Source organism: Drosophila subpulchrella, unplaced genomic scaffold, assembly GCF_014743375.2.
Source record: "Drosophila subpulchrella strain 33 F10 #4 breed RU33 unplaced genomic scaffold, RU_Dsub_v1.1 Primary Assembly Seq42, whole genome shotgun sequence".
Lineage (NCBI taxonomy): Eukaryota > Metazoa > Arthropoda > Insecta > Diptera > Drosophilidae > Drosophila > Drosophila subpulchrella.
The window spans coordinates 235,148-251,574 of NW_023665635.1; the positions used below are offsets into that span (position 1 = coordinate 235,148).

The 16,427-nt window shown below is 38.5% G+C and overlaps 1 protein-coding gene across 1 annotated transcript in view; it reads right to left on the minus strand.

The window, feature by feature from the left end:
- LOC119562301 (aminopeptidase N) overlaps positions 1–16,025 on the minus strand; it is a 90,303-nt gene extending 74,278 nt beyond the window's left edge. The window contains 3 exon segments of the mRNA XM_037875459.1: positions 14,896–15,590; positions 15,643–15,793; positions 15,856–16,025. Coding sequence (XP_037731387.1) covers positions 14,896–15,590; positions 15,643–15,793; positions 15,856–16,025 — 1,016 coding nt within the window.
- Between the last annotated feature and the right edge of the window lie 402 nt (positions 16,026–16,427).

Consider the following 16,427-nt stretch of genomic DNA (forward strand, 5'->3'; position numbering starts at 1 on the left):
TGGTGCGTTAGAATCTGCTATCGTTTATCGACTTCCAGTAAAAATTTCATGACATTTCATCTATTGGAAGTGAGGTTATTGCGTTTTAAATGTCAGTATGTTTTTGTCATCGGTGCGAAAAAGAGCTTCGAACAAAGAGCCAACATTAAATTTTGTTTTAAAATTAGTAAAACTTCTACCGAAACGTTTCGATTGATGAAACAAGCTTATGGCGATGATTGCCTATCCCGTAGCAGAGTGCGCGAGTGGTTTCATCGTTTTCAAAGTGCCGAGCCGAAACCCAAAAAAACGCGCCTGGAAAAGTCAAAAGTGAAGACAATGCTGATTTGTTTTTATGATTCCAAGGGTATTGTCCACAAAGAATTTGTTCCACCCGGCCAAAACGTTAAAGCGGTATTCTACCTTGGAGTTTTGAAGCGTTTGGTGCGCCGTATTCGACGTGTTCGGCCCGAATATCGCGAAGATGGAAGTTGGCGTTTGTTGCACGATAATGCGCCGTCTCATCGATCGACATTTGTGTCCGACTATTTGACCAAAAATCACATTTTAACCATCAAGCACTCCCCGAATTCACCTGATATGGCACCGTGCGACTTTTACCTTTTCGGAAAAATGCATTTGCCGATGAAAGGAAAGCGTTATGCAGACGTAGAGGCCATTCAAAAGGCTTGCACCGGCATACTGGCGGCCATACCGGGCAACGAGCTAAAACACTCGTTCGACATGCTTTTGGACCGTGCAAAACGCTGTATTAAAGCAGAAGGAGACTATTTTGAATAAAATAAATTGATTTTGCCGAAAAAACTATTTGTTCTGTCTTTTTTTTTAAAGTCCTGTTTACTTTGAAACTCACCTTGTAAATACTTTGTGGGGTCGAAAACGTCTCCTTCACTGCGTTGCAAACTTCTGACTGAAATCCAGTCGAGTCGATCAAGCCATGTCCGTCTGTCCGTCCGCTTCTACGCAAACTATTCGCTGTCACCGTGTCTGCCGATGTTGTTGATTCTGCTGACGTTCTTTGTTATTATTGGCTGTTGATCTTGTTACTGCTGTTGATTGTGCAATCAATGCTTACTCTTACATTTATATGACATTTAATATTTTTTTGGGTGTCAACTCTTCCCTTCTTAAGCGCGACCGTCCTCGGTCGCATCGCAAAAGAGTATTGGTCCGGAAAGATGGGGCTTTTCATGCGTTTCTGGCAAGGAAGGTGGATCACTTTGCGTTGATATCCGACTTTGTAGGAGTTTTGCGATCGATCCTATTACTAATAGTAGAAGGATGATGAATGATCCGTAGCTAACGGAAGATTCTGTGATTGTTTGGCTTCTTAGTTTTTTCAGTGAGAGTATAGTGAGAGAACTTCCTCTAATTTCGACTTCTCTCCCATTAGTTGGAGTAACTGAGGTTCTGATTCGACTACGTTGATTTCCCTCGCCAATTGTTACTGTTGAGTTGCGGTATTGTATTGTGAAGGAACCTTGCTGTTGTATATCTTTTTTCATCCAGCGAGACTGGTCCATTGAAGTCGGTCAGCAGTAATGTGCCTGGGAGTACTTCCTTGAAGTCTGGTATATGTTGTTTGTTGATAATATACAATCTGCTTCTCGAAGGTTCAGGAGTGATTTTACACAAGTATCATTGCTTAAGTCTAATACATTTTCTAAATTATAAATTGTCCTATCATTATGGGACTCGCAAGGTTTTTTTCATTGCAGAAAGTTTTCTCTTACTTTCTAAGAAAATTTTAAATTGAATATCATTATTTATTTCCGATTTTATATTTCTTAAATTTTTAAAGTTATACATTAATCTGTTTTAATGGTTGAGAGGCTAATAATATAATATTTATTCTTACTGAGAATACGCGTCGAATGACACCTCATTTTTTGAAATCCGATGTCCCGTTCAAAAGTAATTCAAAAAACAAGGTTTTCTTCTTCTTCCCAAAATGAAAATGATTGTCCCTTTGTTTCTGGGTTTGTATGCATCCCATCTTAGTTTTAGGGCTTTGGAAACCCTATGTGTGTATAAAGTAGCTTGAAGTAGAAAACGTTTGTTCTACGACTTTTGGAAAAACCCGCTAGTTTAGCGGAAAATCAAATAAAAAAGCCAGATTTAAAATGCTTATAGTATCTAAACAACTAATGCTACAGAAACGTGCTGTATATCTCTGGAAAGATAATTCAATTTTCTAAATACTCTTCATATAATAAAATTGTCTGAATAGTATAGTTATGACAAAAAGTTATTTTTTGAAACCACTCTTGGCCTATTTTCTCAAAATTGAGTCGAACGATTTCTTTTTAAATTTCAAATCATATAGCCGTTGATATTCCTCAACTTTTGATTTAAAACATTTCTTGCCCTAAAAATTACCATTTGGAAGATATTAAGCGATTAAAAGTGCAATTCGTTTCAGCTCCGTATAGGAAATATTTCATACTTATTGGAATAAACAAGAAAAAAACCAATTTGATGAAAAATATTCTTATCAGATTTTTTTAAACGGAAAATCTGTTATGGTTTTAGGGTCCTTTACTTGCCTAAAGCTAATCGAAATAGGAAACTTGATGTATTTGATCTACCACTTTGGAAAAACCCGCTAGTTCGGCGGGAAATGTAAGAAACGACAGATTTCTCTTGGAATCTGAAACTATACAGCCCTTGAGATTCCAAACTTGTGCTATTAAAATAGGTAATTGAAGCGATAAAACTTGTTTTGCCTAATTTAAAGTGGCGTTCAGCTAAAATTAGGGGTCGGATCTGTGTGTTTGGTTTTTCAATAGCCAAGCCATATGGGGACGACTCCTACACTCATAAAATTATTTTTCTAAATACTAGAACAATCGCCCTAAACATGAAATCGCCCTAACATTAACAAAAATCGCCCTAAATATAGGAAAAATCGCCATAGAAAATATGTTTTAGGGTTAATTTTACTCAAATTTCTATTATGTAGGGCGAATTTTTCCGAGCATATACTTTTAATATTTTCTCATATTCAGGGCAAATCGCCTTATTTCGTAGAACAAAAAATCATCCAAAATCGCCCTTGAAACTAGAAAATCGCCCTTGAATTTTGATTTTCGGTTGCCTAGCAGTCTAATGCGTTAAACTTTCAAACTCATCTAAATGGCGCGAGTTCGAGCCCACGAAGAGTCAACATTTATTTTTTTTTTGTGCAAGTTTTTATACCCGTTACTCGTAGAGTAAAAGGGTATACTAGATTCGTTGGAAAGTATGTAACAGGCAGAAGGAAGCGTTTCCGACCCCATAAAGTATATATATTCTTGATCAGGATCACTAGCCGAGTCGATCTAGCCATGTCCGTCTGTCCGTCTGTCCGTCTGTCCGTCTGTCCGTATGAACGCTGAGATCTCGGAAACTATAAGAGCTACAATACTGGGATTAGGCATGCAGATTCCTGAGATTCCTGCGCAGCGCAAGTTTGTTTCAAAAGAGTGCCACGCCCACTCAACGCCCACAAACCGCCTAAAACTGTGGCTCCTACAGTTTTGATGCTAGAACAAAAATTTTAACTGAAATGTATTGTTCTCATCAATACCTACCGATTGATTTAAAAAAAAGTGGGCCACGCCCACTTTAGCGCCCACAAACCGCCCACAAACTTAAAAAAATCGTAAATATGAACGCGGATATCTCGGAAAATATCAAAGATAGAGAAACGGGACTTCGGATTTAGATTCCGTAGGTTTGAGCGCAGCGCAAGTTTGTTACGCGAATATGCCACGCCCACTCTTACGCCCGCAAACCGCCAAAATCTGTGGCGCCCACAATTTTCATGCTAGATAAAAAATTTTAACTGAAATGTATTGGTCTCGTCAATACCTATCGATTGATCTAAAAAAAAGTTTGCCACGCCCACTCTAACGCCCACAAACCGCCCAAGCCGGTGGCGCCCACAATTTTCGTGCTAGATAAAAAATTTTAACTGAAATGTATTGGTCTCGTCAATACCTATCGATTGATCTAAAAAAATGTTTGCCACGCCCACTCTAACGCCCACAAACCGCCCAAGCCTGTGGCGCCCACAATTTTCGTGCTAGATAAAAAATTTTAACTGAAATGTATTGGTCTTGTCAATACCTATCGATTGATTTAAAAACAACTTTGCCACGCCCACTCTAACGCCCACAACGCTTAAATCTGTCTACCGCCGGTAGGTGGCGCATTTGCTGCTTGCATATATCCATTTTCCTTTGGTCCCTTTAGCTGAGTAACGGGTATCTGATAGTCGAGGTACTCGACTATAGCGTTCTTCCTTGTTAGAATTGAATTATTAACCAAATTTGTGTGCAGAGGCAAAAAAAATTTAGAACACGTCAAAATAACAAATAAAAAAATGTATATTACATTAAAATAATAGTTCTTTAATGTATTTAGTCTAATTGGGTAAAATATAAAACATAATTTGTTGTCGTTAGTGAGAATATTTCTTAGAATTAAATTGAGAATTTGTTCTTAGAAAAAATTGAGATATGCACCCTTTATGCGCGTCGCCTAGCGCGATGCGTCTTCGGTGCAGCAGAAGTGCTCTCGACTACGAACCCAGCGGTCGTGAGTTCGATTCTCGCTGCGACCACAAAGTATTTTCTGAAGAAGTAAGTTGTTTTATATTAATGTTATTTCCCTGATTCTGTTTAACTACTACTACTACTACCACTACTTTTCAGTTCATATTGACTCTTATTAGCAGTTTATACCAACATGCGTGGAGCGGCCAAATAATAACCTCGCCCTTTTCTCACCCTCTGAAATTATAGTGAAAAAAGAACACTAAGTCAAATAATTCAAAAAAAAATCCGGGAAAAAATACCGCAGAATAATGTTTGCCGAGAACCAGCAAACATGTCCAAACACGATTTTTTTATAAAAATTAGTTTTAATATTTAGGGCACTTGCTCTTGTTTTTAGGGCGCATCACCCTAATTTCAAGAAATACCGCCGTTGATGCTTAAAATATTTTTTCATATGTTAAGGGTATTTACTTTTGAAAACATAAAAATCGCCCGACTTAAGAAAATTTACCCTAGATCTAAGAAAAATCGCCCTAAATGTAAGACCAATACATGCCTATTTTTAGAAAATGTTGCCCTTATTTTGTTACCCAGTCGCCATTGACCCCCGTTTTAGGGCGATTTTCCTTGTTTTTAGGGCGATTTTACAGTAAAATTTCTATGAGTGTAGTCATGGTATTGGGGTACTTAAGCTCTTAAAAAAACCTCTGATATCAACAAAAACACCTCTTAACGAGATAAAAAGTAGTGGCGAACGCGCCTTTAACAAAAATTTATGATATCAACAATTGTGACGAAAAATGATATTACATTCGATAAAATAAATAAACTATATTAAATTTATGTATTCGGCACGCTACAACGGAAAATCTACGTGTAGGTAAATAAATATTTATTGTTGCGGGCCGAAATCATAAATTTAATGTAGTTTATTTATTTTATCGAATGTAATATCATTTTTCGTCACAATTGTTGATATCAGAAATATTTGTTAAAGGCGCGTTCGCCACTACTTTTTACCTCGTTAAGAGGTGTTTTTGTTTGATCAAATATAGTTGGTTTTTCAATTCATTGATTAGTGCTTCTACTAATAATAAGAGGTTGTGTGACGAGCCTTCGTCGCTATGGATTGTTGCTGAGGAGCTGATTGAATTAATTTCGTTAGTTGCGTAGTTTTCTTTGGTTTTTTATATGGTTCATGAAACAAACGTTATTGGCCTATGATTTTGTTACAACTCTGCACCTATTGCATAACTTGAAGCATCGGTAGTCAGTTGGAATTCTTTGCCGAAATATGGATAGGCAAGGGTTACATCCCTGGAGACGACGGTATTTTTAAGTGTCTCGAATGATGCTATCGCATTTTTGCCCAAGTTAATAACAGTTCTGCTTGACATGGTCTTTGATGGTCTTTCATGGCCTTCTTTGCCTCTTAAAAGAATTGTTAAAGGTTTTGCTATTTTTGCGTAGCTCACCTATAATAACCTGTTGTGCTCAAAAAGGAACGGAGATCTTTTATTGTTTCGCTTTTATTTTATCTATTTTTGTTCTGACTCCATTTTCTGATATTGCATACCCTAAAAAATCTACTTTTTTCCTCGGATTGACCGGACTTTTTCGGAACTACCCAGACCGGTGCGTTGTGCGGTGATTCTTGAAGGTCTGATAATGCCAACTTTTAGCATCTAATTTATTTGTTTTTTAACCTCTTGTTTTGAATATGTTTGGTATGGGTAAGTTTTCCGTATATCGGGGTGTCTGACGATGTTCTGATTTCACCTACTACCTTGGTTGTGTATGCTAACTTTGCATTGGGATCTGCAAAGAGGATTTAACGACTTTGTACGAGGGTATTTATAATTGACTTTTGTGATTCAGTCTTATGGCTAACTTGCGGTCCGATTGTACTTACCGCCAATGCGCCTAGTCGAGTACCTCGACTATCAGATACCCGTTACTCAGCTAAATGCCACATACCCGCTATCTCAATATATGGTGATGAGGCCGGCAGACAGATTTAAGCGTTACGGGCGTTAGAGTGGGCGTGACAAAAGACTAATACATTACAGTTAAAGTTTTTTTCTAGCGTGAACATAGTGGGCGCCACAGATTTAGGCGGTTTGTGGGCGTTAGAGTGGGCGTGGCACCCTGCTGAAAGAAGCTTGCGCTGCGCAAGAAGCTCAGGAATCTGCATGCCAAATCCCATAACGAGATCTCAGCGTTCATACGGACAGACAGACATGGCTAGATTGACTCGGCTAGTGATCCTGATCAACAATGTATATACTTTATGGGATCGGAAACACTTCCTTCTACCTATTACATACTTTCCGACGAATCTAGTATACCCTTTTGCTCTACTAGTAACGGGTAATAAAATAAAGTTCTGACATGTCTTTGTATTCTTGCTGATTGGTATCATTCTGCTAGACACAATCTTCCTGAAGCTCACTTACGGTATTTTCTTCTGCAAATTTATAAAATTCCTGTTTTGAGCTAAATTTAGCTGCCTTTGAATTTTGCTGTTCATAGCTTTCTGTTTCTGGCTGAATATGAAATTGTCTTGGCATCTTGTTATTACTTGGTACATTAGAAACGCTAAGTGGTCTTTTCCCTGTACAATTGTTATTTGCTGGCCTACTCATCACTGTGGACGGCAGTACACGTAGTGGCGAAGCGCGCAAGAGAGCGTGCGAAGGCAACTACTATATATAGCCGCAAAATTGAAAATCTGCCATTATGGTCCGATCGTAACGAGTGATACACCAATCGAAAGGTATCGCAAAAAAAGAAAATTGCTTACCAAGACTTTCGAAATATAGATTTATTTGGGGGAAAATGCGGTGAAAGCGTAAAAGTAAAAATTTAGAAAATTGGAGCTGCTGGATACGGTGGGGATAAAAGCCCCCGTCTGTTTAGCTAATTTTATTCTTACTGAGAATACGCGTTGAATGACACCTCATTTGTTGAAATCCGATGTTCCGTTCAAAAGAAATTCAAAAAACAAGATTATCTTCTTCTTCCCAAAATGAAAATGTTTGTCCCTTTGTTTGTGGGTTTATATGCATTCCATCTTAGTTTTAGGGTTTTGGGAACCCTATGGGTGTATAAAGTAGCTTGAAGTAGAAAACGTTTGATCTAAGACTTTTGGAAAAACCCGCTAGTAAAAAAGCATAAAAAAAAACCAGACTTAAAATGCTTATAGTATCTAAACAACTAATGCTACAGAAACGTGCTATATATCTTTGAAAAGATTAATTAATTTGCTAAATACTCTTTACTTAGTAAAATTGTCTAAATATATTAGATTTAGAGTTGTGACAAAAAGTTATTTTTTAAAACCACTTTTGACTATTTTCTCAAAATTGAGTCGAACGATTTATTTTTAAATTTCAAATCATATAGCCCTTGACATTCCTCAACTTTTGATCTATAACACTTTTATCCCTAAAAATTACCGTTTGAAAGATATTAAGCGATTAAAAGTGCAACTCGTTTCAGCTCCGTATACGAAATATTTCATACTTATTGGAATAAACAAGAAAAAACCAATTTGATGAAAAATATTCTTATTAGATTTTTTGAAACGGAAAACCTGTTATGGTTTTAGGTGACAATATTTCGAACCCTGGCCGCATTCAGTGGGCTGTCAACTCTTTTAAACCCTTCAAATCACCCGGCCCAGATGGGTTCTTCCCGGCCCAGCTACAACGGACACTAGATACATATGTCCCTACCCTGGCTGACAGCCATCTTCCACGGCTGCCTTGCTCTAAACCATATTCCAACAAGGTGGCTGGACGTTAAGCTAATTTTTATACCGAAAGCCGGCAAGCCCTCCCACACCAACCCAAAGGACTTCCGCCCGATTAGTCACTCTTCCTTCTTGTTGAAGATCCTGGAAAGGCTAATTGACACCCATATCAGACTAACCATCGACCATAGCCTACTCTCTGACGCACAGCATGCGTACCGTAAGGGTAGATCAACAGATACCGCCCTCCACTCTCTAGTGTACAGTATAGAGAGAGGTTTCCGCAATAAGAAATACTCTCTTGCAGTGTTTCTAGACATAGAAGGCGCCTTTAACAACGTCACCCCAACGGCGATTACTGGTGCTGAACTGGGCATTGAGCGGCCCATAGTGGGACTCATACACACCATGCTAACCAGCAGAGTAGTGCACTCCACTATGGGATCGGCCCACTCGACCAGGAATGTCAGCAGAGGAACCCCACAAAGGGGCGTACTCTCACCTCTTCTATGGCTTTTAGTGGTCAACAAACTGCTATAACTTCTAGAAGAGGCGGGCACTAAAGTGGTAGCCTACGCGGACGACGTGGTTATCCTACTGCAGGGCAAATTCCCGCAAACCCTTTGCAATCTAATGGAGACAGCCTTATCCACCCTCTCCCGGTGGACTGCTGGCTGTGGACTGTAAGCCCAGAAAAGACCGAACTAGTTATCTTTACAAGGAAGTACCAATTCTAATTCCCCCAAAACTACACCAAACGCGCCTAACCTTTAGCAACCAAGCAAAGTACCTAGGTGTCATCCTTGACAAAATGCTCCTCTGGACAGATAACATCCTAGATCGCACACGCAAAGCGGCCATAGCCCTCTTCGCTTGAAAAAAGCCATAGGGAGGAAGTGGGGTTTCTCCCCCATGATAGTTCACTGGCTATGCACTGCAATAGTCAGGCATATTCTCCTCTACGGAAACATCGTTTGGTGGCCTTCTCTAGATAAGAATTGCAACCTCCGGATCCTTCACAAGATCCAAAGAAGCGCAGAGCTCTGCATCAGTGGGGCGCTTCGCACCACTGCCACTGAAGCACTAAGCACAATTCTCGATCTCCAACCCCTGGACCTACTTGCCAAAGGCTGGGCATCTGCAACAGCGCTGAGGCTCCGCGAATCAGCGGCATGGAAAACAGGCTCTACGGGTCACTCCAATATCCTATCAAAACATACACCCTTACCACGTAGTACAGACTACGTCCCACCCATAGTCAACTTCGAAAGAAGATACAAGATCTTTATACCCACCCGTACAGACTGGGACAACCTCCCACACCAATTCGAAAACGCCGTCAACATATACACAGACGGCTCCAAGCTGAACTCCCAAACAGGTGGGGGAGTCTTTTCCCCCGAACTAGACATAAAAGTCTCATTACGCCTACCAGACCACTGTAGTATTTTCCAAGCGGAAGTCATGGCAATTCAGGAAGCCATGACCCACCTGGACACGTCAGTACATCATGACACAGATATTTTCATCTTCTCTGATAGTCAAGCAGCCCTCAGGGCCCTCGACTCCTACAAAACGAACTCAAAAACAATCTCTGAATGCCGCAAATCTCTTAACGAGATGGCCATCTGAGAATCAACCTCATCTGGGTGCCTGGACACCGCAATATTGGGGGCAACTGCATAGCAGACGAGCTTGCAAGACAGGGGACAACCGCCGACATCCTTCGTGATAAGGACACGGTGGGTATGCCCATGGCTACCTGCAAGCTCCATCTCAGGCAGAGACTGTACACACTTTCCAACAACCGTTGGAACTCAATCTCAACATGCCACAATTCTAGACTCACATGGCCAAACTACAACTCGAAAAGAACTAAAACTCTTCTACAATGTAGCGGGGAGGACATCTCCACTCTCCTAAATGCCATCACGGGATACTGTCTTATAGGGACTCATGCGCTCAGGCTGGGACTTAGTAACCACGACTTCTGCCGCAGCTGCAAACAAATAGACGAAGAAGAGAGCATCGAACACCTCCTATGCTTCTGCCCAGCGCATAACCTAAAGCGCTTTCAAGCCCTAGGTAGCTACACACTTCCGAACCTTGCGGCCATTCAGGACGTAAGCATCCAAAAACTCTTATGTTTCTTAAAAAGAACAGAATACTTCGCGAAAGCAGATAACCCATGAGCTAGGGAAACGGATCTGTTCAGAGATCATGTGGTATCACAAGGGGCCCAATGTGGCCTAAGTGAGGGGATTATTATCTAATCTCCAACCACTCCTACCTAACCTAACCTAACCTAGGGTCCTTTACTTGCATGAAGCTAATCGAAATAGGAAACTTGATGTATTTGTTCTTCCACTTTGGAAAAACCCGCTAGTTCGGCGGGAAATGTAAGAAACGACAGATTTCTCTTGGAATCTGAAACTATACAGCCCTTGAGATTCCAAACTTGTGCTATTAAAATAGGCAATTGAAGCGATAAAACTTGTTGTGCCTAAATTAAGATAGCGTTCAGCTAAGATCAGGGGTCGAATCTGTGTGTTTGGTTTTTCAATAGCCAAGCCATATGGGGACGACTCCTAGTCATGGTATTGGGGTACTTAAACTCTTGAGCAAAAAAAACTTCTAATATCAAACAAATACACCTCTTAACGAGGTAAAAAGTAGTGGCGAACGCGCCTTTAACAAAAATTTCTGATATCAACAATTGTGACGAAATATGATATTACATTCGATAAAATAAATAAACTAAATTAAATTTATGTATTCGGCACGTTACAACAGAAAATTTACGTGTAGGTAAATAAATATTTACTGTTGCGGGCCGAAATCATAAATTTAATATAGTTTATTTATTTTATCGAATGTAATATCATTTTTCGTCACAATTGTTGATATCAAAAATTTTTGTTATGGGCGCGTTCGCCACTACTTTTTACCTCGTTAAGAGGTGTTTTTGTTTGATATAATTTATATGTCGCGAACGAATTGACTCACCAACTTCAAAAGGTACTGGTTTCGGTTGTGGTCGTGGGGGAGGTCTTGGTACGCTGTAGGACGCTACTACCCCAGGTTGCTTTGTATAAACTTGGTAATAGGGCTTGACAAGACCACTTTCGAATTGGGCTGATTAATAATACACAACTATTTCACAATAAGAATTCGTTTTTAATCATGCCGACTGCTCGTGGTTAGGAGGAAGAGAGAAAGCTAGAAATTCGTGAGACCAGACTATCTCAAGGAGGAATATCTTACATGCTATTGAATATATACCAAATTAATATAATTAGTTATCAGGTTCCTTAACAGGGCTGGAATTGATTAGTATAAGTGAAAGTTGTTTTTCTTAATTTGATGTGTTACCTGCATATGATTTGGATTGTGGTATAGATATGGATGGAAGCTTTGCTTTGCGGGTACTATTTAATAGGGTTGTGAAGGTTTGGCTGGTAACATAGGTGCTTTCCTAAATACTAGGTCTTAGGTGTCTGATTATTAATAGTATTTTGGTTCTCGAGCAGACTACACAGATGTAGGGCGTGCCCCATGTCGTGGGGCTCTTTAATTGCCAGTAATTTCGTTAGGCAAAGGTGTCCAATGCTTTTTTCCGAAGTACATCGGTGAACCAATTCTATTTTCATAAATTTGCAGTACCCTTGAAACACTCTTTTTCCATAACGACTATTCAGATTTGTTTCAGAAAGATTTTGTGCTAACTCTCTTTTAGTTAATTGATCTTGATATTTTGAAAAATCTTTATTGGGGTTAAGTATTTTCTTTACTAAGTTACCGAGGTTTGCCTCTATGACAATTTTTTTCTTTTCTTCAACGTCTCTTTTAGTAATGATTCGCGCGTTTACATGTGTGCAATTGGACGATTAAAGTCAAGTAAAGCTTGCTACTCTATCTGCTAGATCTTCAGGCATTTTAATTATAATATATGAGCAATAGAAAGTTGAGTTTTACTTGACTTAAATTACTCAGAATTCGGAAGTTTGTTATTTTGGGAGCTTAATTATAGAATACTGTGGGTTTTAAGTCTGCTTGTTGTTGTAAATCTTTATGTATGTGGTTTTAAATTATTCTTACTGTAATAACATCTCTCAGCGTGCTCTCGTGATGACGGAATCGGCGAGTTCCCTTTTATCCCACGCTGCACCCATCTCTCCTGAGTGTGAGTCTGCTAAGGAACCTCCTCTTCGAATTGGCATGGTCTTTCCACTAGGTACGAGTCCTTTATACAGGAGTTAGCGGCGGTTTTTTCGGCACTCTTTTCCGGTTTCTTCGCTCCTCACTTTTTAAGTGGAGTTATTACTGAATCATCGAAATTTTCTTTACCGATCTACGCGGGACGCGGAACTTGTATCCTTTCGCGGTCCTTACCAGGTCCCAGTTAAAAGGTTGATCAAATTTTTATTTAATAAAATGAAACTTTTTTTCATTGAGTTGGATTAAGAACTAACTTTTCATAGTTCTATCGATTGTTATTTATAACTACGCGTCGCTCCATCGCTGGCACTGTCTGTGCCGATGTTGTTGTTTCTGCTGACGTTCTTCGAAATCATTGGCCACTGCTCTTCTTTTCGTTGCTGACACCTTCGCCGTTGGTCAATCTTAACTGTAATTGACCGGTGCATTTTTATACCCGTTTCTCGTAGAGTAAAAGGGTATACTAGATTCGTCGGAAAGTATGTAACGACCCCATAAAGTATACATATTCTTGATCAGGATCACTAGCCGAGTCGATCTAGCCATGTCCGTCTGTCCCTCTGTCCGGATGAACGCTGAGATCTCGGAAACTATGAGAGCTAGAGAGCGCCCACAATTTTCATGCTAGATACTAAATTTTAACTGAACTGTATTGGTTTCGTCAATACCTATCGATTGACTCAAAAAAAGATTTGCCACGCCCACTCTAACGCCCAGAACGCTTAAATCTGTCTACCGCCGATAGGTGGGGCATTTCAATCTCACTTTGCTGCCTGCATATCTCCATTTCCCTTTGGTCCCTTTAGCTGAGTAACGGGTATCTGATAGTCGAGGTAAGTTGAGGAATCTCAAGGGATATATGATTTGAAATTTAAAAAGAAATCGTTCGACTCAATTTTGAGAAAATAGTCAAAAAATGGTGTTTAAAAATAACTTTTTGTCATAACTCTAAATCTATTATATTCAGAAAATATGACTATATGAAAAGTATTTAGCAAATTAAATTATCTTTTCAGAGATATATAGCACGTTTCTGTAGCTTTAGTTGTTAAGATACTATAAGCATTTTAAATCTGGCTTTTTTTTTTTGATTTTCCGCTAAACTAGCGGGTTTCTCCAAAAGTCCTAGAACAAAAGTTTTCTATTTCAAGCTACTTTATACACCCATAAGGTTTCCAAAACCCTAAAACTAAGATGGGATGCATACAAACCCAGAAACAAAGGGACACACATTTTTTATTTTGGGAAGAAGAAGAAAATCTTGTTTTTTGAATTACTTTTGAACGGCACATCGGATTTCAACAAATGAGGTGTCATTCGACGCGTATTTTCAGTAAAAATAAAACTAGCTTAACAACCGGGGGCTTTTATCCCCACCTATCCAGCAGCTCAAATTTTCTAAATTTTTACTTTTACACACTCACCGCTTTTTCTCCCAAACAAATCTATATTTCGAAAGTCTTGGTATGCAATCTTCTTAGTTCTTCCGATACCTTTCGATTGATGTATAACTCGTTACGATCGGACCATAATGGCAGATTTTCAATTTTGCGGGTATATATAGTAGTTGTCTTCGCACGCTCTCTTGCGCACTTCGCCACTACGTGTACTGCCGTCCACAGTGATTAAGAGAATGATATTCCCAAAAGTAGAAGTTAATATGTCGAAAAACATCAAAATATATATATTTTTACATATTTTTTAAAAGAAGTTATTTGATTAATCCTATGGGAGCTATAATACTAGTAGTTAGTAATAGTAAAACCTTTGGAAGCCTTTAAAACTGAGAGACTAGTTTACGTAGAAACGGACAGACGGACATGGCTAGATCGCCAATTCTTATAGTTTCTTATAGTTTCCGAGATCTCAGCGTTCATACGGACAGACGGACATGACTAGATCGAATCGGCTAGTGAACCTGATCAAGAATATATATTCTTTTTAGGGTCAGAAATGCTTTCTTCTCTCTGTTACATACTTTCCGACGAATCTAGTATACCCTTTTAGTCTACGAGTAACGGCTTTAAATACCAAAGCTATATTTTTCTTAAATTATTTTTTGATCATTTCTATGGGAGCTAAGGGATATAGTTGTCCGATCCGACTCGTTCTGACTTATATACTACCTGCAACATAAATTAGACTCTGGGGATGGTTTTAGAAAGACAGCTTTGAGACTGAGAACGTTTATGCGTATATACGTACAGACGGACGAACAGACGGCCAAAGCTAGATCGAATCGCCTTGTGATGCTGATCAATAATATATATACTTTATGTGGTCGGAAATGTCTCCTTCATTGCGTTGCAATTTCTGACCGAAATCATTATACCCTCTGCGAGGTTAAAAAATAATCTAATATAGAATTAAACATATATGTACCTTGTATATATTGGTATAGATTCTCGTTTGGCTTCTGTCCTTAGAAAAATCGACAACATATTCCAATTTTGTTGATCATAGTTAACCGGGAATGGACCGATTTCCTCTGGGTTAGCAATTATAAACATATTCCTGGTTGGCATATTAGAAATTTGCAAATGCCTTGTCCTATTCATCCATATGCATGGACGATATTTAACGAAGTTTAAAGTGTCTTCCCGGGCTAACGCAATAGGGATCCACCAAAGCATTTTTTCTTGATCGGGTACATCATGGGGCCTTTCTCTAAGATACACCTTTTGATGTATACTTGCAGTTCCTGAATTGTAGTCTCTATTAATAGTGATGAGTGGCAGCCGATCCAGGTTTACCCAAGACTCAGCAATATCCAATATACTAAAAGAACTGTCAAGCACTTCATATTCTATTGCTTGTTTGGAAAGTGCATTCCAAAAGTCAGAGGATTTGTATGTTTTACATTTAAAATCGTTAATAAATCGATGAATTCCGATTTTAAATGTCTTCTCTCCTAAAACGAGTCTAAGCATTCGAATAATGAGCTCAATTTTAATAGACGTGGACTCGTGCTTCATTCCTGTTAATCGCGAGTGGGGATACCTCTTGCTTAACTCATAGTACAATGAGTAAAGAATCGTCATGGGGTACTTTCCATTAAACTCTACTCCGCCATTTATCTGTAAAAATTTGGCATTTTATTTACAAATTGTTATATATAATGTAACTTACTTCAAACACGATTTCTGATGCTATATAATTAATAAGCGCTTTATTAACATTTTCATCAGTCCACCAATCGGGTGTTATCCATATTCCAATCCACTGATAAACAAGTTCCCGAGATACGGCGAAAACACTATTTTTTAATAGTTCAGACTCTCTAAAATGATCAATGTATAATTATTTAATTAAATATTCAATAGAAATAAATAAACTTTGTACCTCACTATCAGTATTCCACATGCACTAGCAAATCGAATTGTAATTAGTTCAGGTAAAGCAATTACTTCAACCTTTGCAATGGCCAATGGTGTACTTAGATATTTGTTTATTGTTTTATGCGCAATGTTAAGTTTGTTTTGGATATCCTAAAACGAATCGGAAGACAACATTTTTGACATTATTGTTGTTTGAATAAAAATATCTTAAATATAATAGTTCTAATATTATTTTCGTCAGGAATTAAATCCTTTTTTAAATGATTTTACTTACCAGTTTTAAGCATGCGTGTAAATTGGCATAGTTCCGACGAAAAATGTTTTTATTCTTCTGTATTTTAGGGTCGCCAAACATTTTTCTGTTCTTAGTTGCTATATTGCATACTTAAGTATAGTATTTTATAAAATGTTCATAGTTTTACAATAAATATTTAATTTATCTTATTTATATATATAAATTCACATGAGTCATTCTTCGCCCGAATAAAAATCAGGAGATTTTTTTATATTTATTGGTTATTCTTTATTAGAACGTTGAAAAAGGACTAACTGTATGTTACAGAATTTGGGATTTTT